The 25,640-nt window shown below is 47.0% G+C and overlaps 1 protein-coding gene across 3 annotated transcripts in view; it reads left to right on the top strand.

The window, feature by feature from the left end:
* Positions 1-9,063: 9,063 nt before the first annotated feature.
* Positions 9,064-25,640, top strand: part of PCDH19 (protocadherin 19) — a 118,599-nt gene continuing 102,022 nt past the window's right edge. Inside the window, exons 1-3 of one of the 3 annotated variants that reach the window (XM_082447521.1) lie at positions 9,655-12,872; positions 15,646-15,786; positions 16,470-16,797. In XM_082447521.1, the coding sequence (XP_082303647.1) occupies positions 10,726-12,872; positions 15,646-15,786; positions 16,470-16,797 (2,616 nt within the window). In that variant the 5' untranslated portion in view covers positions 9,655-10,725. Of the gene's footprint in view, positions 12,873-15,645; positions 15,787-16,469; positions 16,798-25,640 lie in introns of all 3 variants that reach the window. The other 2 variants (XM_082447520.1, XM_082447519.1) reach the window with 2 other exon arrangements.

Raw genomic sequence — 25,640 nt, 5'->3', positions numbered from 1 at the left:
GCTGATGGATGGATGTATCCTGTCCTCTTCTTCCCTGAAATATTTTGGTACTTCATGAATTCCTTGGACACAATGCCTTAGACATCCATCTGCCATTGCTGATACCAGCCTCCTCTGAATTGCAATACCTCTGGTCTCAGTGTTGCCACCCATTCTCAGCCTGGATCCTGAGCTCGCTCTAGTTATACTGCCTTGGTATATGTTGTACTGGAATTTGACTTGTGTAAGAATTAGTGAGTTAACCTAAAATGCGGGTAAACTAGAGGAAGGAAGAGGAAGCCAACCTGATTTATTTCCAAGTGAACCACATATCATATAAATGATATTTAGTTACTACCTCATTCAAAACCTTTGATGACTCCACTGGCCTCTAGTATAAGGTTCTAATTCTTCATTCTAGCAATCAAGGTCTTGCACAATAGCCTCTACTTACTTTTCTAACCTCAACTCCCATTACTCTTACAAAGCTTCTGTGAGATCCTAGAGGGCAGAAGCTTTCTCTTTTTAACTAGTAGCCTGGCACTTTAAATTGTATCTGTTAGTACATATAACAGCTAAAAATTATTGAGTTCTTTACTCTGTGCTAGGCATGTAAAACATGAAGTACTTTACAGATATCACCTCACTTTACAGGCATCATCTCACGTAATCCCCCCAACTTTATGAAATAGGTACTACACTAATTTGCCCAAGGTCACCCAGCTAGGGAAATGTTAGAACCAAGAGTTGAACCCAGATCTGTTTAGCCCCAGAGCTTGTGCCATTAATAACTACATCATATTACTTCGATGGTGTCTGTAGAAAAAATACTTGAGCCAAACTATACTCTTAATTGTTTGCCTAACACAGTGAACTTACTGCAGCTTATGTGCCTCTACAAACACCCTTTCCCTCGCCTGAAAGACTTTCCCACAGCTTCTAGGTCTTTAGCCACTCCTTTGGACTTAGGTTATTTCAATGCTGAGTACTGCTGTTTGGATACATGACAAATACTTCCTTGTATTTGTAGTTCTACTTTTATGATATCCATAGCTAGACCCTAAGCCCTTGGAGGGGAGGATTCACGTCTTACACTGTTACGTATTGTCAGTCTTAAGCATCAAGTATAGGAACTTAGATCAATTAAGTAATATTTTCTGTTGGTGATGGCTTAAATGGGGATGAAAAAAATAAATTGAAGTAAGGCTCATGATTAATTACAGTTGGCAAGAGACCTACGTTACATAAGAATGTATCAAAACATGAAAGTCCTTTCATGTGCAAATATTAGTTACTGGGATGAGAAAGTGAAGAAACAGGGAAGAAATAGTTAAATAGTCATCATCATAACCATCATCCTTACAAGTAAATCTGCTTCGGAGGTTGAATTATCCTACCACCTATCTTAGACCAATCTATGGGAACTTCCAGAAATCAGAAATTAGTTGCTTAGGCTGGACATAATTATTTTGCATTTATGGAGTAATTTACATTTATAAAACTGCTTTATAATAATTACAGTGTTCACAGGAGATCAAACAAGACTGAACAGGAAACCTGGGAGGAACTTCAAAGGCTTCCTGATGACCAGGGACTGCCTATGGTAGGAAATCTTTGGTTAAACTCTATGTAGATCTCTTTTTCTCAAGAGAGGATCAGATTTCATTGATCTCCATGTTCCAAAGCTGTTCATGAACCCTGCTGTTCTGGATGTGTGACAGCTATTTATTTCTCAGGGAAAAGGGAACTAAATTAAGCATCTTTATTTTACTCTCCTTGGCTAGAAAAATGTAATGCTATATTGGAACAGGTTAATGGTCCACTAAGTAATATTCAGAGCCCTGAGTTATAAAGGAAGAGAGGCCCATGCGTGAATCTTCTCTAACGTATAAGAAAATATGTGAAATTCAGAGTTGTAAATTTTCTTCTGACTCTTGTAGGTGATTACATCTGCTGGGGTTTTAATCTGGTGATTTCACAGACTATGAGGTCAAGTATGGTACTCCATTAAAAAAATACATATATATATATGTATATAACGACATAACTTTCTATTCTCTTTACATTAGGAAGAAGAGTCTGTGGAAGACGTCTTCATATACATTGACACTGAAGAGAGAAACTCTATCTAAATTTTTTTCCCCCCAGATAGCCCTGATCTCTGCTATGGAGCATGCAATTTGATTAGTTTGCTAGTGCTCACTTATATTGCATGACTAACAAAATTATTAATAGCTATAAGATTATTCAGGTCCTTAAAGATGCAGTCACTATGCTTCTCTCAGTGGTCTCTCACAGCAGCAAATTCTAAGCTGATAAGAAGTTGCACACTGATTTTAATTTTAAATGCATTTTCCATTAATTTAATTGAGCCCACTCTTGCTCTTCTGCAATGGCACCAAGAATCAGAAGGGCTTTCCTGTCTCTCTCACCACACCTCCACGGATGGAAGAAATCAGACGCGGATTTTCTCCCTTCTCATCTTCAGGCTGAGCCTGTCTTTTTCACTTTACGGTTTCTTCCTGAATGACCCTGTTCTTGACCCTGGGCATGCAATCTGAGAGCTGCATGGGGGTGGAGTGTGGGGAGGATGTTAGGGAGCTCAGCAGATGGATCCCAAGAGCACAATGGCTTACCAGCCCTTCCGTGATTGTTGCCAAAACGCCTTCCTGTTTTCAAAAGTGTCTTGCCCCCTGCTCCTTTGTTTTGCTCTGTTAGGAGACTGCAGTTCCGATTTTGCCAGGGACCAAAATCTGCTGTTTCAAGGAAATGCAGCTGCTTGCTTTGGTGGGTGACTTGAGAGAGGGAATTTTTCTACCCTCCCTCCCCAACCTCCTTGCTACCCCACCCCCACATGAACTCCACTGGCTGGCTCATCATTTCATAAAACATTGATTTCAGAAGCTGACTATTTGCTTTTGATTGTTTGGCTGGGGCTGCAACGAAGTCATTGATGGATCTCATTTTGAGCTATCATCTCCTGTCCACTCTTTTCGGTCAGCCTTCCAGAACTGATTGCCTCTTCCCCCAAATGAAACTGCACAGCCAGATGGCAAGGCTTTTTCAAGTTCTACTGTTTCCCAGGGCGGAGAACACGCAGAGCTGCCTGGGCCTCAAGCTGGGCCAGCTCTCCTCTAAGACTGTTGGTTCTCTTACCAGCCTATCATTAGGCACAAGACTTAATTTGATCACTGCTGCCTAGCCTGGTATCCCTGAGTAGATATTGCCTGGTACTGATGTCATTGCATTTTGTGATCTTTGCTGAAAGGGACCAGACACGCTCAGCCCAGCTGGTTTCTCCTGTGATTCAGGACACCCTCTTTCTCTACTCCTCCCAAGTCCCAGCTTTTGGAAGAAAGGTCTTTGGTTCTCTCTGGCCATTCTGGCCTCAGCTGCAGGCAACAGTCACAAATTAATATGCGTTCCCTCCCCACGTCCAGTACACCAATATGCAAACTCTTGGACCCCAAATCGGGATGTTTTCCCTGCTGGCAAGCCATTGTTTTCTTCTCATTCAAAAAAGGTGCATAATTTCTCTGCTGCTAAGGTGATTTTTCTGTCACTTCTGCTCTATCTGTCCCCTTTATGGTGTTCTCTCTGTCTACTTCTGGGATCTCCCTCTTTCAGTTTATTCTCCACTGCCCCAGGGCTTGTCAATCTGAACAGATATGGTGCATTGTGCTGTTAGAGGCATACGTGACATGCCTTTGGTACTTACATTGCTAGCCCAGGTACTGTAACTGTAGCTGTCAAACTGGTAGTTCTTCATGTTTATTAGTTTTCTTTCTTTCCTTCTTAAGTTGACATTAAACCAACTAGTAAGTTTCCTAGTTCAGTGATAAATCAGTCAGTGGAGCAGCTGGAACTCCCAGGGAGCTACACAAGGCCTCTCCTGAGTTTTGGGAGAAGCTTTGGAGTAACCAAGAGCAAACCTAGGTCCAGCCTGGTCACCTAGGACGAAAGAGTATACAACAGGTCGGGGGTCCTCACTGAAATCATCTTTTGCCCAAGATCTCTAGAGAAGCCCAGGAGGCTGGCTCATCAGATTGACTTTTGTGTTCCTCTTTTCACCAGCTCTTTGGCTATTATTGTCTATTTGAACTTAAGACAAAGGGCTGCTCTAGCGTGGAGTTCACACACTTACCCCAGCTCCATCACCGTATATCTCAAAGCCTTGAAAGATCTGATTTGTTTTTTCCAGTCCTGTGGACATCTCCAAAAAGAATCCAGCCTCCTATAAAACCAGGCAACCAGATAGATATTTTTTTTTAGTTTAGAAAGCTGATCTTCAAGGTCCATCCTGTAAGGCTGATATTTTGGTAAGGGGTCTTTCAGCACCATCAACCATTCCTTTCAATGATATTTCTGCGTCTTTTCCTGCTCCACTTGAACCACTCCAGAAATAGCAGAAGAGACTTTGAGAGAAGTCTAGGCTGGGAGTCAAAAGCCAATCGTGTCTGGAGCTCTAATCTAGGCAGTTACATATGATATAGGGGTCCCTAGAATCCACTTACTAGGTTGCAGTACTAAAATGTGGGGATAGCAGTGCAAAAAAATGACTTGGCCTAAAAGAGAGCATCCCTGGTCTGTACATTTTCAATTGTCTCTTCTTTTTAGCATTCACTTTATATTTCAGTTGGTTTTTGAGGTCTTATTTGGTGATGATTTTTTTTCCAAGTTGTCAAGAAAGTATTTCTTCTGGTGGTAGTGGGGGTGTGGAATGTCACTCTTACCCTCCTCCTTGGGATGAGAGAAGCAGCAGTGGGAAGGATGGGCATGATCTGATCAGAGTGCCTTTGAAGGGAGAGCTTTCTGTTTTCAGAAGTGCTGGTGGTGGGGAACAATAACAGTTGGTATGAGTTTACACCTAGGAAAATAGTGTTTGGGATCCACTTGGAGAGAATTCACATGAAAAGGTTCAGGCAATAATGCCGTGAGCTCAAATGGTGCTGTCAAAACATCACAGGTAGTCACTGCAGGGTAGTACAGAAGGTGTTAGAGAGCAGTGTCATTTATTGAAATGTATCTGCTGATTTAGCTTTTGCTAATTAAATAGTCCCCATGATGTGTGTTTATGTAGGGACCAGTTATGAGTTTTGTAGCAGCAGGGGTTTGGCCCTTTGGGAAGTGCCATTCCTAATGAGAGGGGTTAAGCATGGAAAGGACTTGGGCATAATCTGTTCAGGAATGCTGGTCTCGTCAAAATGGGAAGACTTGGACTGATTAATAGCTTTCCGTCTCTTTTTCACCACTGTTCCCTACCTCTCTGTGTTTCTTGGAAAAGGCAAGCATCAGGGTCATGATGAACAATTTTAGCATGTAAGGAACACTTTCTCTACCCTTTGTTTTTCCTGCTACAGCTCTCTGGCTGTCATTATTATCCTTTGTCACAGGGTGGGATTGGGGGTGGGGCTTGGGAGGAAGAGAGGAAAAAGTACAAGGGACTCAAAGACTTTCCTTGTCCCCCTTCCCTTGTCTTCCTGGTATTTCAAAAGTGTCATAAACAGCATCCAGGATGGTGGAAAAGCACCCCACCCCTGCCCAGCAGGCCTACATCCCTGGCTGCTTCTCTTAAGGCCTTTCCTTGTGATGCCTGGGAGTGTGTGTGTCTGTATATGTGTGTGTGTGTGTGTGTGTGTGCGCGCGCGTGTGTGTGCTGGGGGCTGTTAACTAGAAATTGGGCAATTACTTTGGGCAGAAGGGACAGAATTTCAGGAAGCTGTCAACATGATATACCTCATCCTAGTTCTTCCATTGCCATTCAGCATTATTTCAGTGGCATGGCTGAAATTTTAAAGATAAAAATATCTTACCAATTTGATTCTGGCCTCAGAACCAAGAGCTGTCTTGGTCCAGAGAGCTGGCCCGGGCTGCACAGCACTGTAGTTGATACCTAGGGGGGCCTAGTGTTTCTCAGCAAAGTTGGATCAAAAATACTGAGGATGGTCACTAGATGTCCCTCTTGTGTCTCTAAAGAGGCTGAGGAGGGGGGGGGGGCTCCCTTCAGGATTGAAGTAAAGGGAAGCTAAGACTGAGGGAACTTTCTTTTTGTTTTTATTACCTACACCCAGAACGGTTTTATTCAATTAATTAATAAATTCCTGATCATGAAGGTGTTTTCGGCTACTCACTTAGTCAATAACATTGTTGCGGTACAATGATCAAGTGTGTCTATGAGCAAACATTGGTGGAGTATAATGATAAAGTGCGTCTATTCGCAAAAAATCCATTCTGAGAGCAAACGGCGGCGGCCTTAGGGTTATCTGTAGAAGCTGATTGCGGGGGATGGAAGAACTATTTTTTTGGAAGGGAGGTGTCCCTATCACTTTGAGCTTGGGGGTGATGGGAAGGTAGGAAAGCAGAGGCACCCGCCCCTGCCTCTCTCCATACCTGGCTTCCATAAACGCGGTTTAGTATAGCTGGGAGTACTTGGGGTGCTCTACTTGGAAAGGAGGGGCGCATTGAGTGTGAACGGGGAACAGGACCCAGGGAACTACGTGGGATCTCTTTAGCTAAGAGTGCATTTGTCTTTCAAATGCAGAACAGGTCTTTACAATGTGATTGCGCTTACAAAGGTAATGACATTGTACATGAATTGAATTCTCCTATTTATCTTTAAAAGACAGCAGAATATAGACATTCTATTAGCACTCCCCAAGGTAAGAGGTCCTCAGCCCTCTTATCTTGTTGTGTGCATCTTTTCAGATGCCACGGCAATGTTAATCATTTTACCTGAGTAATTCTTCCATTTCTCGTTACCTGGGGGATTGTTAATGGCCGAGACTACTTCTCAGACTCTTTGCTCCCGCTCAATCAAGCCGTGGAGGCGCCAGTTTACTTTTATTGATCAGCGGGTTCCTGACAGCCTTTGCCACAAGGAAGCAGCATCATCCTTTTTTAACTTAAAGGGGAACAGATCGCCTTAAAGTTTACAGCTAAAAGCTTCTAAGCATAGCATGCAAACATTTTAGTATGCAGCTAATTGTTCTGTTTAAATAGTCCAAGCAATATTTTAGAAAGCTGCCAAACGCCGAACTCATATCCCGTGATCAGATAGCAAACCCATTTCAAATGCCTTTTTAGGCCTTTTTAATTAGACCAAGATGCACTTCATTCCCACTCGCTGACATCAAAGGTAAATAACTGTGATAAATCAAATGGAGCCCTTCTCTTTACGGAGCGCGTGAGGTGTGCCCGCGTTGCCTGCCATGTTGTCACTCTCCTCCAGCAGGGTCTGCAGAAAACCGGGCGGGCCGCGGGGCTCCCTCGAGCCACAACTCTGCTGTTCACCCGCACCTCTAAACGACCAAATTAAATGATACTCAATGCAGATGCTTCGATTTTCTCCTACATTTTCTGGGCTGAATCGCATCCTAATGTGAGAGAGTGAAACGACCCCCACGCGGAAAGCGGATCAAGCTCTCCGCGCCCTCCGCTTGGTCTCAGATGCACGTTTAGGGGGTCTCAACCTCACTCCCGAAATAATTCCTTTCTGTAGGAGGAAGCTGTCTTCTTCTTCCCCTGCCAAGGTAAAGGCTGCTAAACTAGCTCCTTTTGGAAAGCGAAATATTTTTTTAAAGCAGCTGGGTTGCTCTCTGCAAGAAGATGGCAGTTTTGAGAAAACCTATTATGTGTTCAAATGCCTTTTTCCCTTTTCTTGTTTAATGTTTTTTAAAGGGCAAAAGTGAGTCTCATTTTAAGCACACAGACTCAGGCCAACGTCGCTGGGCTAATTATGACTTTGCTCACCCAAGATTCCCAAATATCCGAGACGACTCACTCAGAAGGGAGCTTTACTCTTCCAAGAATTGTGAATTCAGAAGCCGGTCCCCTCCACCCCCAATCTGTGATGGAAAAAAACACCCCAACTTGTTCGGCGAAGTGCTTTTTATTCTTCCCGCCAGTGACCTTAATTAAGAGACTCAGAACGGGGCGAGGAGGAGTCTCCTCTGTCCCCAGGGCGCCTTCAGTCCAGAAGGCAAGCCGAGTTTGGTAGCCCCAGCCACGCTGGCCTCCCGCTTCTCAGCACTGGCACACGCCAGCCACTGTCGCCACCACCGCCCGAGCGAAGCTGGCAGCCCCCTAGGACCGAGGCCCCGCAGGAAGGCTGGGGCGCCCAGCACACCGGCGCCGGCTCCAGCTGCCAGCGACCTATGTGGACTGCGCGCCAGCTCCGCAGCTCCCGCTGGACTCGGGGCTCTCCCGGCTTGGCGCGGCTTGGTGCGGCTTGGCGCGGCGGCGCGCTCCACCAGCTCTTCTCAAACGTAGAGTTTATTTATAGGGAGCTAAATTCTCCAACGGGGTGGGGTGAGGGGCAACGAATTGTGTCCAGCCCTCTCGGCGGCTCACTCCCTGCGCCACAGATCTCATTTGATTAACAACCAACAGACAAGAGCGAACCGAACCGGGTCAGGGGCCCTGCTTGGGCCGGGGATGGAGGGGGAGCGCGGTGCTGCGTCTGCCGGGGAAGGAGGGATAGGGGTGACGGTCCGGGAGGATGGCTGCCGTGGTTCTTAGCTGAAGTGAAGAGTCACCGGCCAAGAGCCGGATGAATGACCACCTCTGGGGCGCTTTCTCCTTTCCGTTCTTCCTTCCACTACCCGAGAAGGAGAAGAGAGAAAGACAGAGAAACTGACTGACAAACCCAGGGCGAAGAGACAAAGAGGGAGGGGGGAGGAGGCGAAAAAGAATATGAATATGAATATTACATTCAAGATATGAAGATATGTGAGGGAGATAAATACGCCGAGAGAATCAAATCCTGCAATCTCTACAAACACGAGAGGCGCGCAGTTCCTGGGGAGGCTCAGTTGCAGCGCCAGCACGCTCCTCTCCTTGCTCCACCCTGCCTTCTTGCCCCTGCTGGGCCTGCCCGCCTGGCCTCCCCTGACTCCTGCTGCGGCTCCGCGGGCTGGGGTACCACTTGGTCCCGCCAGTGTGTAAGTTTCCGGCTGGCCCCGCCCCGCCCCCTCCCGCGCATTGGCCCCGCCCCAAGCCCGGAGCCCGCTGGGCTGCGCGCTGATTGGCTAACGCCTGGCGTAGCCGGGCTCGGCAGCTCGGGCTTTCTCCGGCTCTCTCCAGACTCCACGGCCAGTAGTTTGCGGCATCGGCAGGAGCAGCAGCGGCAGTAGCGGCGGCGGCGGGCGCATTGGGTAGACGGACGAGCGGGCACAGGCGGTAGCACGGCTCCCGCGCGCCATGCCCCGGTTGCCCGGGGGACACTGGCACCCGCGTCCCTAGCCTGGCGCGGGCCCTTGGCGCGTTACGCTCGGCGGCATTCCGGCTGAGCGGATTTATCGGCGATCCGAAACCTCCCATCCCTGCTCGCTCACACTCCCCACTCACACTCCCCACACCACACACTCACTCTTCCTTTCTCTCACACATTCACACACAACCCAAGACAGAAAGAGACAGCGAGATAGACCTCCCGAGTGCTCGAGCGCCCGGGAGGGAGTGAGCCCAACGCAGCGCGGCCAGCGCCTCTCCAGGAGGATGGAATCAAGACGCTCCCGCAAGTAAACTTTGGCGGCGACATAACCGTCGACCGTGGCAGCTGCTGAGGCGGACCCCAGCGACATGCAACTGAGCTAGGAGGGCTTCCTACCGCGGCGGCGGCGGCGGCGGCGGCGGCCCTCGGAGCGACACCCCAGCCCAGACTGAGGGAGGAGGAGAAGCCCCTGGTACCTGCGGCGTCGGCCCCGCCTCTCCTGGCCGGTACTGTTGTCGCTTTTCCTCCCCTCCTCCCCATTCCCCGCCCCCCGGGCCATTGGAAAGACCCGGACTTCTATTTTCTTGGACAAATTGCCATCGGCCTGCTTTCACAAACTTGACGTGGAGGCTCGGGCTGCGTTGGTAACTGTGATTTTCGAGACGAAAACGCCCGCAGTCCAACTGCTCTGTGGGGGTGGCTCCGTGCCCACCTCCGATCCTGGACACACGCGCCCCTCAAGCCTTCTGAAGCCAACCACACTGCAAGAGAGCGCGCTCTCGTCTCGGCAGCCTCTCTCCCCTCCCCCTTCTTCTGCCGGCCCGGGGAGAGCCATCCCGCTCAGCCGGATACTCTGGCGGCTGCGGCGCTTGACAGCAACTCAAACTCCCTCCTGCGACCCCCCTTTCTCCCCAACAGGCCTCGAAAAGGCCAGCGTGACCCCCCCGGACCCCGGAGGGCGCGTTCCAGGCGGGTCCTGTCTCCGCAGTGATCCAGGAGCACTGGGGGGAGGTCCTTGCGCATGCCAGGTGCACAGACTACGCGATAGCCAGCCCCAGTGCAGGTGCGCCGCGGCGGGCCGGGCAGTGCCTGAGAGGCTGTACCCTCACTGCACTCCCCGCTTTCGCCTCAAGTGCGGTCAGGACTCAGCAGCGCGTCGACCCGGCCGCTCAGACGCCGTCCGACCCGCAGCCCTGCGCCGCTGCGGCCAGTCGAGCCCGGCTAACTTTGAAGGGGGAAAACTGAGTAGCCGGGCTGGAGGGAGGGGGCTCGGGGCCGCGCGGCGCTCCCTCGGCCCCCCGGAGCCCCCGGGCCCCCCGCGAGCCCTCGCCTGGTCCGCCGCAACCTCAGCATTGGAGCCGGCGCGGGTGTCCCCCCCGCGCCGCCGGACCGCCCTGGGCGGGACTCCTCCCGCGGCCTCCGGGGCCCCGGGGCGCGCGCAACAGGCGGCCCAAGTCGGCGGGAAGCTGGAGCGCCGGCGGCGTCGGCCTCGGAGGGGTGTGGAGAGGCGAGGCCAGGCAGAGCCCCGCGCAGCCATGGAGTCGCTCCTGCTGCCGGTGCTGCTGCTGTTGGCTGTACTGTGGACACAGGCGGCCGCCCTCATTAACCTCAAGTACTCGGTAGAAGAGGAGCAGCGCGCCGGGACGGTGATCGCCAACGTGGCCAAGGACGCGCGCGAGGCGGGCTTCGCACTGGACCCACGGCAGGCCTCTGCCTTTCGTGTGGTGTCCAACTCCGCTCCGCACCTGGTGGACATCAACCCCAGCTCGGGCCTGTTGGTCACCAAGCAGAAGATCGACCGTGACCTGTTGTGCCGCCAGAGCCCCAAGTGCATCATCTCGCTCGAGGTCATGTCCAGCTCAATGGAGATCTGCGTGATTAAGGTGGAGATCAAGGACCTGAATGACAACGCGCCCAGCTTCCCGGCGACACAGATTGAGCTGGAGATCTCAGAGGCGGCCAGCCCCGGGACGCGCATCCCGCTGGACAGCGCCTATGACCCGGACTCGGGCAGCTTCGGCGTGCAGACGTACGAGCTCACGCCTAACGAGCTATTTGGCCTGGAGATCAAGACGCGCGGCGACGGCTCACGCTTTGCAGAACTCGTGGTGGAGAAGAGTCTGGACCGGGAGACGCAGTCGCACTACAGCTTTCGCATCACTGCGCTCGACGGCGGCGACCCGCCGCACCTGGGCACTGTTGGCCTCAGCATCAAGGTGACCGACTCCAATGACAACAACCCTGTGTTTGGCGAGTCCACCTATTCAGTGACCGTGCCAGAGAACTCACCTCCCAACACGCCTGTCATCCGTCTCAACGCCAGTGACCCAGACGAAGGCACCAATGGCCAGGTGGTCTACTCCTTCTATGGCTACGTCAACGACCGCACTCGAGAGCTCTTCCAGATCGACCCGCACAGCGGCCTGGTCACGGTCACTGGTGCCCTAGACTATGAAGAGGGCCATGTGTACGAACTGGATGTGCAGGCCAAGGACCTGGGGCCCAACTCCATCCCAGCACACTGCAAGGTCACCGTCAGCGTTCTGGACACCAATGACAACCCACCGGTCATCAACCTGCTGTCGGTCAACAGCGAGCTGGTGGAGGTGAGCGAGAGCGCCCCCCCGGGCTACGTGATTGCACTGGTGCGGGTGTCTGATCGAGACTCCGGCCTCAATGGGCGCGTGCAGTGCCGTTTGCTGGGCAACGTGCCCTTTCGGCTGCAGGAGTACGAAAGCTTCTCCACTATCCTGGTGGACGGACGGCTGGACCGCGAGCAGCATGACCAGTACAATCTCACGATCCAGGCGCGCGACGGCGGCGTGCCCATGCTGCAGAGTTCCAAGTCCTTTACCGTGCGCATCACTGACGAGAACGACAACCACCCGCACTTCTCCAAGCCCTACTACCAGGTCATTGTGCAGGAGAACAACACTCCCGGTGCCTATCTGCTCTCTGTGTCGGCCCGAGACCCCGACCTGGGTCTCAATGGCAGTGTTTCCTACCAGATCGTGCCGTCGCAGGTGCGGGACATGCCTGTCTTCACCTATGTCTCCATCAACCCTAACTCGGGTGACATCTATGCGCTGCGATCCTTCAACCACGAGCAGACCAAGGCATTTGAATTCAAGGTGCTGGCCAAGGACGGCGGCCTGCCCTCGCTGCAGAGCAACGCCACTGTTCGGGTCATCATCCTCGACGTCAATGACAATACCCCAGTCATCACCGCCCCACCCCTGATCAACGGCACCGCTGAAGTCTACATACCCCGCAACTCGGGCATAGGCTACCTGGTGACCGTTGTCAAAGCAGACGACTACGATGAAGGCGAGAATGGCCGGGTCACCTATGACATGACAGAGGGCGACCGCGGCTTCTTTGAAATAGACCAGGTCAATGGCGAGGTCAGAACCACTCGCACCTTCAGCGAGAGCTCCAAAGCTTCCTACGAGCTTATTGTCGTGGCCCACGACCATGGCAAGACGTCTCTCTCCGCCTCTGCGCTCGTCCTAATCTACCTATCCCCTGCTCTCGACGCCCAAGAGTCGATGGGCTCGGTGAACTTGTCCTTGATTTTCATTATCGCCCTGGGCTCCATTGCTGGCATCCTCTTTGTCACTATGATCTTTGTGGCGATCAAGTGCAAGAGAGACAACAAAGAAATCCGGACCTACAACTGCAGGTAGAGCCAACTTTTCTTTCTTTCCTTCTTTGTCTTGGGTGAATAATGTGTATCTGTGTCTCTGTGTGAAAATCCCAGTGCTTTTGTTTCCTATTTAAATGCATGCACCTTACTTACAGCGCTTCTTTTTGGAGGGAGGGGGGAGTTTATGTCAGCCCAACTTGATCAATTCTTTTGAACTGACAGTTTTCTGGAAGACAATCATTTACTGTTCGAATGGATTCTGTCACATAATGATGATGAGCAGAAAAGCAATTATCATTTTAAAATTTGCACAGCTGTCTCCATGAAGTTATGGCAGAAGAAATTTAATATGAGAGAGAGAGAATGATTGATTGATTTTTAGCAGAACCTTGAAGTACCGCAACTTGATTTGGGGGCTGTAGTGTTTTGGGGACAGGTACTGAAAGGAAAGGGAGTACTGGCAGCTGCCTTGTCCTGTTGTAGAGAGAAACTCTGAAGAAAGCCTGTGAGTGGGAGTCTAAGGTAGGAAACAGAGTTGGGGGAAGAGAGAACAGGAATGTGTGGGGAAGCAGGTGATTAGAGTTTTTTAGTGTGTTCTTGGCTTATTTTGTATCCAGTCCCCAAACATCTGGCTATGTGAAGTGAAATTCTACCAGTCATCTATATGTTTTCAAATATCTGGTTATTGGGTAGAGACCAAATATCCCAATGAGGAACAGGACTTTTGCATCCAGATGTTTCACTAAAAGTAGCAATCTTCTGGAGTTGACGGTTCTTTCCTCTAATGTGGAACTCTGCTCTGGCCCTAAGAGCTGGTCCCTACCAGTGGATGTCACTATGGGCTATGGTGTTACAGTTTCCCTTGAAATGTGTGCAGGATATGTGTGTGGTATGCCTGAGAGAGAGGGAGGTGGGGGAAGGAGGGAGGGAGGGAGGGAGATAGAGAGAGAGAGAGAGAGGGAGGGAGGGGGAATAGAAATGTGGAAACTGGAATGACACATAGTAATTTTTTTTAAAAAAAGATTTCCTGATAAGCACTTTGGAGGGTCTTGCTGAAGCCCTTCCTTACAATATCCAATTTAGGATAATACATGTAATTTTTTTTCAGCAGTGTCTCATTGAAACGGTTGAAAAAAAAAGTTGTTTCTTTAGTTTGCTGAAAATGAATGATGCTGCTATTTCCAACCAAGGTGTATGTGTGCTTTCAATACACCTACACATCCAGCGTGTCTTTTGTGCCATCTGTGCTTGCATATTAATCAGTCAAAATATGTTCCTGTAGGTCCAATTTGTATTTGACATCAACAGAAATGCACACTTCTGTGAATCAGAGCCCCCTGAATATGTAACAGCCATGCAATTATTGTTTCCCTTTTACTATTCTCTGCGTTACACAAGTTAGTAGACAAATGCTAACCACACATGAATATCAATCAGGTGCCATAAAAGAGCAGCTGCAATGCCTCATAAATGCTTTAATCCTGTTGCTAGTGAAATGGCCATGACTTTTCTTTCCTTCAGCTCCGAGTCATTTCAGATGGGAGAAATGGAAATTAATATTACTCTTACCTTTGAAACCTGTGACTGCCAGTGGCAATTTTTATAAGAGAAAAATGAGGGGTCTATAAAATTTTATTTATATGGAGATAATGATAGAGGGGACTCTTTTAAGCCATTTCCTCAGCATAAAGTAAATGCATAAGACCCTTTCCTTGATGAAAAGAAATCAGGTTTAAATAGAGATACTGAAGGCTTTGCCACCTCTTGGTGATGTATGACTCAAAGTGAGAGCTCTTTCTGAGAGCTTGCCAGGGAGATCATTAAACAGGGAGGAGAGCATTTGAAATGAAAAGAAAAAAACAAAAAAAGTGAATCTCAGTGCTCTCCAACTTCACTCATATGCGTATTTTGTAAAGAGCTCTGTTTCCTGCGCTGGTTTGGGATTAATGAAGTACAGTTTAATTAAATAATTGCTCGATACAGAAAGGGCTGTGCAATGAATGCCTCAGCTGAATAATTGGATGGGGCATTGCCAAACTTACCCATCGTGGGTAAACAAAATGATTAGAACTTCCCATTGATTCTAAACGATTAGAAAAGAAAATCAACCCCAGTCCTGGGGTCTTTGGGATTTTATCTGCTCCCAAGCCCCAGTAGCATCAGCTTGCCCTCACTGCAAGTCTGCCTGAGCACAGAGCGAAAGGGTGAGGGGAACGCAACTGCTCAGCTCTAGGAAGATCCCTGGGACAGAGCAAGAATGTGTCTCTGGAGATATGCAGTCTCCTGGTCTGCTCACTTTTTAGAAACCTAAAGTTTAAGAGCTTGTCTTTCCGTGTATTAAGCAGAGGTTTCTTGTTCTCAGCCTCTGCAGAGCCTCTTCCTGAAATGCATTCATTTATGATACTTGCGAGATGATCTGCACTTGCTGCTTGAATTGGGCTCCCTTTTTATATGCAGACAATTAGCTTTGTCGAGGGAGAATACAGGCACAGTCTTTCCCTTGTAAAGATCAACCTGTATTATTTATTAACCCTATTGTTTTGCTGATTATTGCTCAGAAATGGAATTTCCAGACAATAAGCTGAATCATTATGTGCAAAGTAATAAATGACTTTGAGAATCTGGCTACATTTAAATGTATTTCTTTCGACAAGTCTCTTAATGCTTGGTGTCTTCGGTGCACGTTGCTGGGTCTGTGTCAGTGTTCATTAAATTGAGCTCTTTATGTTCCAGTGGCAGCACAGCTGCTTGTAGGTACACCTGAATGGAGAAGGATGCTGAATGCACTAACCTTTAAATTCCTTTGCAGTAATTGTTTAACCATCACTTGTCTCCTCAGCTGTTTTAAAAAAGGACAAAACAGCAAGTGTCTGCATTGCATCTTGGTTTCTCCCATTAGCGAGGAGCAAGACAAAAAGGCTGAGGAGAAAGTGAGCCTGAGGGGAAAGAGGTAAAAAGTCTTTTCCCCTCCTTCAAATGGGTTTGGCTATCAGATTTCTTGAGGAGAGGTGGGGGGTGGGGTGGGGAGCAGAAGGGAGCAGGGCTAGGGCAGGGGGAAGGAGGGTGTGGAGGAGAGGAGCTGAGGATTTGTCAAAGGACAGGGTCTGATTTGCTCCAGTTCAAAACCGATCAGTTCAGTCATCAAGGAACCTGATTGGGGGTGTTCGTCACATGGCAATTGCTTGGAGGAGCTGGAAAGGGGATTCGTTTTGATTTCTTTCTATCTTTTCTTCTGTTAAATTAGGACTAGCTTCTTATTTCACCCAGGAGTTCCTTTGGGTTCCAAAAAAGCTCCAGGTTTGAGCATTTTCATGCTTTCTCTCCCATAGGCTCAACTTTCCTCGTCCCCACACCCCTGTTAAATGGCCACTCACAATGAGAAATTCCAAATCTAAAGTATAGAAACGTTGGGGGGGGGGTAGTGGGAGGTTACTATGTTTAATATAAAAACTTTACAGCTCTCAGCTTGTTTTCACATGTAGAAAGCACAGGGAGAAACCTGATGATGTAATGCACCAGAATAAGAAGCTGGAGCGGAGATGGGGTGCAGCCCTCTGGGATGCTTAATGTTTATTAATCGATGCATGGTTTGGGAGGGCGTTAGCGATACATGCTGCCTTTTCTGTCACATAGAATCGCTGAGTACTCCTATGGGCATCAAAAGAAATCAAGCAAGAAGAAAAAAATCAATAAGAATGACATCCGCCTGGTGCCCCGGGACGTGGAGGAGACAGACAAGATGAACGTTGTCAGTTGCTCCTCCCTGACCTCGTCCCTCAACTATTTCGACTACCACCAGCAGACCCTTCCTCTGGGCTGCCGCCGCTCTGAGAGCACTTTCTTGAATGTGGAGAACCAGAATACCCGCAATACCAGCGCCAACCACATCTACCATCACTCTTTCAACAGCCAGGGCCCCCAGCAACCAGACCTGATCATCAACGGTGTGCCTCTGCCCGAGGTGAGTGCAGCTAAGCGGCTCTGTGCGGTCCTCCCAGGCCTCTTTCCCATGCTGCTTGCTGGACCCCATCAGCCTCTATGGTGGCACATTCCCTGGCAGGGGTGGGAGAACTTCTCTGCCTAAGCCCATTTCCGAAGTCAGGGTTTGCTACCAGTGCTTCTTGGGGCAGAGGGTAACCCAACATATTGAGCCTTTGTAGGGGTGGATGTTGGGAGTGGGAGCTCAAGGTCTGAGCCTTTGAAATATCTGTATGGTATTTTGGCGTAATACGAATTGTACCACCTGTTGCAAATACAGTACGCTTGCCAGCCTGTTGTACCAGTACTACAGTTAAAGTGGCTAAGAATCAACAAGCAGTCTTAAAGATGGATGAGCCCTAGAATGCTCGGGGGCCAGTTTCCTAGTGTGAGAGTGATTCAGCCTCCTGAAGCCCCCTTTTGCTTTTTCTTTGGTCATATACGTGCTTTGCTGAGAATATGGATGGGCCGGTTAAAGGGAGGCAAACAAAAATATAAAAAAGCCACATTGCTATTTCTTAATAGTTCTTATGGTGACATTTGACAAATGAGGAGGTTGAAACTGTCACTAATAATGAAAATTTCAGGAATTAACTATGTATTTGAGTTAGCTCTGTTTCTCTTTACCAGGAATGAATGTTTTCAAATGGAAGCATTTTTTTTTTTTGACACTACATGGTCCGGTGTTTGCTGGCTATTGAAATATTTCAGGGTAGTAGGGTAGTAATGTGGATGATGGTAGGTTGGTGGCTGGGTGGAAGGCTATAAATAACAGCTCTTAAGTTAATTTCATTTTTCCTTGAATTGCTTAAGTCCCTCTTTGGTTGGAAATTTAATGCACTGGGAGGCATATGCCCTCTTCCAGGCCACTAATGAAAGGAATACTACATACTTGGAGACCACTTCACAACCATTGTCTTCTTTGATCCTTACAGTCAGGTATCTTAATAGGTTGTCCTTCAGTAGATGATGAATGGAGGTCCAGAGATGCTAAGGGACTTGTTCAGACTCACAGGGCAGGGATATCAAGAGAGAGAGAGAGGAAGGACTAGATTGCAGGGCTCTATAACTCTGGCGAGTGCTGTTTCAGTGACACTTCCCTGCCTCAGAAATAATTCAGCCTGACATACCTGGGCTGGGATGCATATAAAATGGCCTCATAGTATTTATATCAATTTCATAGGGCAAAGGGTTTTAGGACCACTTTTATCGACTGCTCCTCTTAGTTCCTGAAAAATATTTCTCATCAGAATTAATGGGGCCAAAAAGCAGTGCTTTTCATGAGAAACTGATGATTTTCTTCTAGCAACAGAGACACCAATATTGTCAATCTATAAATCTATAAATAAGGATTTATTGAAAATCCAGTATTATGCTAGGTAGGCTCAGTTATAATTATGAATATCAGTGGATACTACTAGGGACTAGACCATAGACTTTCTGGAGGACTACTCGTGGACCACCAAGAGTTCAACAATGGAGAGGGAGAGGTAGTGCTATGTAGTGGAATCAGATACACCATGATTTTGAATCTGGGGGACATGTCTTGCTATGGTATCCCTCTGAATCTCTGTTTCCTCATCTACAAAATGGGTACATCTGTCATGCAAGGTTGGTCCAAGGAATAATATGACATTATGTGATGTAAGGGGTCTGACACATAGGTACCCCCTGAATCGTAGATCTCTTCACCAGACAGTAATTGGAGGGTGACTATTGTAATGGCCTGCATACCTGAGTGTAACTCCCTAGGCACTTATAACCAAAGAGGAATTTAGGCTGGTTCTGTATAGAGAAGATCTACAAAGTGGTGCTGTTAGAGTATTCATACTGGACTTTTAAACAATGGAGGTAAAAAATGCCAAGGTTTTGGGTTAGGTGCTGACTGCTGCTGCCTGTGGAGATGGACAAAAGAATTGAATCCTGAGGGCTTGGTGACTATGCAATCAATTCAAAGTAGTAGAGAAACATAAGCCCTGGTGTCTAATGGGATGTTTTGAGGGGGCAAGAGATATATGACTATGTCTGCATGGTTTACTTGAGAGCTTGGTGTTCTTTCTGAGATTCTCCTGTGGACAAAATGAAACAAAGTATTGCTTCAGTTATTTAGAAAAGCCATTGAAAGTCTGAATTCTGATCCTATCTCTGACTCACAAAGCAAGATACTCTCTTATTTAACAAAGTCATGCAGACCTAGCGTCTAGGGCTAGTCAGGGCCAAGACAGCATATATTAGGCACGGTGAGGTTGTGTATTTCTAATATGCAGTCTTGGAGAGTTCAACTGACAAACCCATTCAGAAAGGAGAGAGGCCCACTCACAGCAGAGCATGAATCAGGCCATTTAAACCTGCATCTGTCACAAAGTCCTGCATGGGGAAAATGACACTTCTCCTTTTCTCCCCATACCAGAAGCCCTTGAACATGGACTAGGTAGAATACTTAGGTACAGTGAAATCTTTAGAGGAGTAGGGATGATTGATTCATACATTCAACTAATATTTGTTGTGTGTCTATTCTTTGTAAGGTTCTGCTGTAGGCTCTGGCGTTAGAGAAATGAAAAAGATGTCCTCTGATCTCAAACAATGCACATTCTAATGGGGGAGATAAGCAAATAGGTGATTTGCGGTATGGAGTGATAAATGCTATTATCAGGTACAATGGGAAAGTCTCCATTACTAGGATAATAATATCAAAATGTATTTCCTACCTTTTCTTTATATTTTTCCTAATTAATTAATTAATCCATCTAAGAAACCAACAGTTATTAAGCAATTATAGCACAGAGTGTTAAGTGCTACCATGTGATACATATAAGATTCTGTGGAAATTTCTGTATTAAATCTTATTATGTCATGTACATTTTTCTCTATATTATTTCATTAAACCATTTTTTAAATTTGTTCATTAACCCAACCCAGGAGCATTTATTGCACACTTAGAACACGCCAGACACTGTATAACTTGCCGAGGGTACAAAAATAAAACACTTGATCCTTGACCCCAGGGAGCTTACAGGGAGACAGACAAGTAAACAGGTCATTTCAGTTCAGGAGAACATCTCTTTACTGAGCACATGTTACATTCTTACTCACCAGTCTGGGACCAAAGGTCACTACGCATTAGGTTCCTTTGCTGGGCTACCTTGTGGACAAACTCACTCCCTTCATTAGCTGCAGCGTCGGTTACAGGGCTTACTGGCAATGGCATTACAGAGGAGTGAGAACTGCTCCCCTCACAGCGCTGCATCACACTTTGAAGTTTATCACCATGGCATTAAATCAAATCACTAAGCATTGTTTGAGTGTCCACTGTGTGCTCAGCTGTGTGGCAGGTACCATGGGGATCCCAAATAAATATAAGATGTAGCATCTGCCTTCAGAGTTCATAGTCTGGTTGGGGAGCTAAGATCACCCACATGATTTCCCTGTAAGCAACACAAAAGGGTTTCTAACCTCGAGTCACTTTGCAGCCTGCCTAGTACTCTCCTGCTCCTCCTTCCCTGGCAGTGCAGCCATCATTTATATGTAGATTTACTGTTGAGCGCTCAAGTTTGGTGCTCATGTGAGGGTAACTTTTGCATCAGTGTGCAGACCTAGCCACATTTGAACATTGTTGGCTCTAGAAACTGAAGGGAACGTGACTTTAAAGGCAGTTAGGTAGGAAAAGGCAAAGGGAATGGAGCACCGAAACATTCAATATTTTAAAACTCAAATTAAAAAATGCCTCACCGAAGAGACTGGATGTTTGACCATTTCACCCCTCCTGAAGGCAGGAAGAGGTCCCACCCAAGTCTCCATTACCAGCAGAAGAAGTGAGTTGCATTGGAACTCAGCCTTTAGAATTATGGAGACCATCTTGCCTGGAATTCTTTATTTTCATTTACCTGTCCTCTGATGTTGGTCAGGAGATCAGCTGTGTGGATTTTGTGGTTTTGTACACAAATTTGAGGAGGGAACGTGGAGAATGCTTTTGCTGTTTACAGAAGACTTCTGTAGAATTAGTGATGTCAAGTATCTCTTAAATATTTTAAATTGAAGGTGAGATTTGCATTCTTTGGCATCCTGGTTTATTTAGCCCATAGACTTAGTGTATATGTAAGTGAATGTGTGTGTGTGTGTGTGTGTGTGTGTGTGTGTGTGTGTGTGCACATGCATATGGGTGTATGGGGTGGGGGGAGAGTGAAGAGAGGGGAAAGGAGGTTGAAAAAATAGATAATGGAGAAGAAAGTAAGTAGTTTTGTCAGTTTGCTAAGATTTTTCTAAACTTAGTCCAGTTTTTTTAGAGACTCCTCAGTATGGCAAATAATTTTTCTTCCAATCTTATGGAATGGTGGCACGTCTCCTGGGTGTCTCTGTATGCTACAAAGTATTACTCCTTTGTACATCAGCATTCCTGCATTACCCTTTTTGTCACCCAGGCCATGGTCATTGTTGAAGGAAGAAAATGAAACTCATTTCTTCTGCTGGTAATGGAGACTTGGGTGGGACCTCTTCCTGCCTTCAGGAGGGGTGAAATGGCCAAACATCCAGTCTCTTTGGTGAGATATTTTTTAATTTGAGTTTTAAAATATTGAATGTTTCAGAGCTGACAATTCTAAGAGAGTGATAGTGGGCAAGAGCTTCCAGAATTCTAGTCATAGAGTGCATAGGGATTTAATTTTGGTTTCAAACTCCATCTTGAGCTCTCTCTTTTTATTTCTCCTTCTTTCACTAGCAAACTGTAACATCTTTGATACAAGACATCCTCAGGGTGTGTGCATGGTCTGCTATGGTCACTCACGGAGCAGTTTCATAAGTAGCAGCGTGGTAGCAGTGGATGAGTTTGCAGGACAAGGATGTATGTGGCAGACCAAATTGAATGCTTCCAATTATCCTACCGAAAGTCTCAGTGTGTGTTATCTTAGTGCAAATAATGAAACTAAAACATCAGTTAGGCTTTGAAGAAAAATAAGAAAGAAATAGCATGCTTTGGTTCCTAAAAAGAGTTTTAAAAGTTAGGGATTTGCAGTGATTTGAGTGAAACTCTAAGCTAGGGAGCTAGAAAAGCAGCCACAAACCTATGAGGTGTCAGATTCAGAAGTCACTAGAAAATTAATAGGTACAATGAGGCTGGTTAGGATAGCAAGGTAATGACACAAATCGCCCCCTCCAATTAAAACAAACCAACAAATGCCTCAGCAAGCAATTTTATTATTCCTTGTTTTGACAGGGTCTTGGAACCATCTGAGTCTTATCCCTAAGGGTCAAAAGTACCCCTCAGGCAGCAGAAGGAAACAATGGAAAACAGTGCAGCCCACATCTTTTCAAGCTCACTCCAGTTTTCTTAAAAATCAAAGGCTCCACTTTTACTGAGAGACAGTCTAGGGCCACCCATTGCCTACATTGCATCTTATTGGCCCGTTTCACATCTAGTCTAAGCAGTGCGTTTCCCATGGGGATCCGCTTGCAAGATGTGTTCCAGAAGAAACTGTTCCTCTGTCATCTCCATGCAACTGCTGCAGAACTGAGTTAGTTTACATTAGTATTTGCTAATTTATTATTATCATTCCTTATTGGCAATTAACTGGTTACCTTAGAGATCACCTCTCTCCCCATACACCTTCACTAAAGTTGAGCTCAGCCAGAGAGCTTGCTAATGATCCTGAGATTTCTCTCGCTAGGGGACTGGAGGCAGGACATTTTCCATAGAGGGTTCTGAGGCTTTGGAATTCCTCTTATCAGAGGACCACTTGTTTTGGGTCCCAGTAACCCTACCTGGTTTTTCTCTGTCAGTCAGATTTATAAGGTGGGAGGAGCTGCAGACCTCTCCTCCCCTAACCTTGCCCTAGTCTTTGCTGTGGCTTTGGTATACCATGCCCTGCGGCTGAAGCAGTGGGGTTGGGGGATTGCTTGTTCGGAACTGGAAGACTGAAAGAGGATGAAGCCACCTCCTGGCAAAGCTGGAGTCTTTCAGTTATGGTGCTGCAGTGGATCTGAGGCATCTGCTTGGAGTTTGAGATGTTGACCCCTCTGCATGTGTATCTCAGTTTCTAGGGCTTAGGGGAGGCCAAGCTTGGCTGGATCAAGTGTTTCAGATGTGGGTAAATGAAGCCATTTGTACAAGAGGCCTGTGTATAAGAGGCGGGAGGCTGGCTCTGGAGCAGCCATTTTCCCCCACTGAGAGGAGGCTTGATTTCTTGATGTGTGACTGGTTGGCCTTTAATGTGAGCCTCATTTACTTCGAACAATTGATAGGCTTGAAGTGAAAGTCCCAGAGGATCAGTTGTTTGTAGAGGGAAGTGCTCTTCAGGTTACATTTCCTCTTTGGCTGTTGTGTAGTTAGGAGTGGTTTTTGTGGCGGCTGCATGGTGAGGGTCACTCTGCTTCCAGTGGGTGTACCCAGGCTGCTAGTGCCTTCCTATGTCCCCCCAGGGAACCAGGAGCAAAGTACTGCAGCCTGAAACTGGAGAACAGCTCTGCCAGCTCTAGGAACTTGGGCTCCCCTGAGGAAATCTCATTTGCCATCATTCAGCAGCATTCAGGATTTTGCTTCAGGATACTGGTTAGGACCACACAGCGCCACAGCGCTCCTGGAAGAGGTGTCAGAAGGGACCAGTATTTCTACTCTATAATCATGAAAATGGAGTTGCAGAGAAGGCAGATGAGTCGCCCAGGCACACATCATTTGGGGCCAAACTGGGTCCCTTTGGATTGATAGCAGTTCCTCTGTTGCAGTTTCCAAGTGCTTTCTGTCACGTAACAGAAAACTTGATTGGATTCCACAAGAAGACCTGTGGCTATACCTTTGGCCGGTAGTTGTGTTCCTGAAAAGTTGTGCAGCAGGGAAGTGTTTGTTTTGTAAATTAGACCCCATGTTAACCACAGTGGTGGCATTCCATATAGAAACACTGTGGTGGATTCTTTCATAAAGGAAAAAGCCCTTGTGTAATGTGAATAATCAACTCCTTACCAATTTCCTTTGTAAGTCTGGATTTTTCACATATCTTGTTTGCTTAAAGTGCAATTCCTCACATTGGCAAGATTTACAAAGCCTTTGAAAGATGGGCTAATTCATTATTCCCTTGACTTCTCACTGTTTAGCCTTCCTGGTTGAATCTCACTTAATTAAAAAATGTAATTATGTAATATCTAAAATACATGGTGTCCAGAGAAGACAGATAATATCTCCCAGATTTAACAAATGTTAACATTTCATATTTGCTCCAGATTTAAAAAAATTAAAGGTTACAGCTATCCTCTTCCCATCCTATTCCTCTCCCTCTATCCATTCTTTGTAAGTCTGTAGCTGGAAGAACAGAAACCCATCAGGAATGTTTTTGGTGCATTCCGTCTTAGTCTCTTGAGCTCGCTTCTGAAAGAGATGGCTCTCATTTTGCAGCCCCAGGTCCTAAAAGCTCCCCAAGTCAATATGGGTTTCCTGGATTGAGTAGAGCCTGGGAATTACTTTGGAAAATGAGAAGGCTCTCTTAAACTTGCTTTAAATTCAGCCTTTGGTAGTATATAAAGATGTTAAAAAAAATTCAGCCTTTGGGGACGGAGAAAATTACTTTTTGGAAAGAAAATAAGTGAGAGTGAGAGTTAGACAGATTGACAGACAGACAGGTGTCAGGGGCAGCTATCTTGAGTTTTGAGCAGACCATTTGGGATTGAAGCAGGCAAGAAGCTTGGTGTGAAGCCTGCATTCTCCTTGAGCTCAGTGTTCATGGATTAGCACTGGGGCTTCTTCATGTCAGATGCTTAAGCACTGCCTTGATGTGCATAGTCTTCGGATGCTCCATTAAGTCTCTGAATGCCAGGGTGGCCAGTTTTCAGCTTCTCCCACCGGGACCCATCTGGCCACTGTTCTGTGGCAAGCTGCTCTCCCTCACTGCCACCAGCACTGGTCTTGGCAGTCTCTGCTTTCTGGATAATTTTTGCTCGTAAATTTGATTTCCAGAGCATGAAGGGCACTTCATCTCAGATTGTGTAGTTTGCTCTTCTGAACAAAATGGATTCCCTGTGTACGCTGGTGGGAAGATAAGTTCAATCCAGAGGCCAGACTCTCCCTTTAGGGGATTGTGTGTGTGTGTGTGTGTGTGTGTGTGTGTGTGTGTGCGCGTGAGAGAGAGAGAGAGAGAGAGAGAGAGAGAGAGAGTGAGAGAGAGAGAGAGAGAGAGAGGAGAGGAGAGGACATATCTACTTGTCTCACCCACTTATTCTGCCTCTGAGGTGATGGAGCCTTTCTGAGCTGGCCTGATTGTATACATATCTATGAGCTTAGCTTCTCAGAGCCCCCCTCCGCACTGTGACACTCTGCTGGTTATCTCCCTAAGGAAATGCTTATAAGCCTCATCACAGCAGGGTGTGATCCCCCAAATGTGAGGCCAGGGCACCCCAATTTGATATAGCCCAGGGACAGATATCCTGGGGACTATTTTTAATTGAGAGCTCTGAGTAGGAAGCAGCCAAATAAACATTGCTGTGCATACAACCTAGCTTGAGAAAACCTTACAGGGAATCTCAGTTCCTTGGAAATGATTTTCTGAGTCTCAGTTTCTCTTTTTGTCATTTTTGGGCATAATGCTGTTTAAAGTCTTCCTCTTTAATTCACTTGGCTCAAGGAAATCTGGTTTGGGCTGCCTATGTGTACAGGTACTTTGCTATAAAACCATATCTTTTCTGAGTGAGATGTATGAGTAGGGAGACTAGATCAGACTGCATTCATAGGGATTGACTTAACCTTTAAGCAACTTTTTTTTATAACTAAAGATGCCTGTAATCTAGCATTCATATTTGAAACTTGACATGCTTGAGGGATACAGGGCTCTGGAAATGCAGGGACAAGCA

The sequence above is a fragment of the Balaenoptera physalus genome (assembly GCF_965194825.1).
Source record: "Balaenoptera physalus genome assembly, chromosome: X".
Taxonomy (NCBI): Eukaryota; Metazoa; Chordata; class Mammalia; order Artiodactyla; family Balaenopteridae; genus Balaenoptera; species Balaenoptera physalus.
Note: the sequence above shows the minus strand (reverse complement) of the source record. Positions and strands in the feature narration are given on the sequence as shown.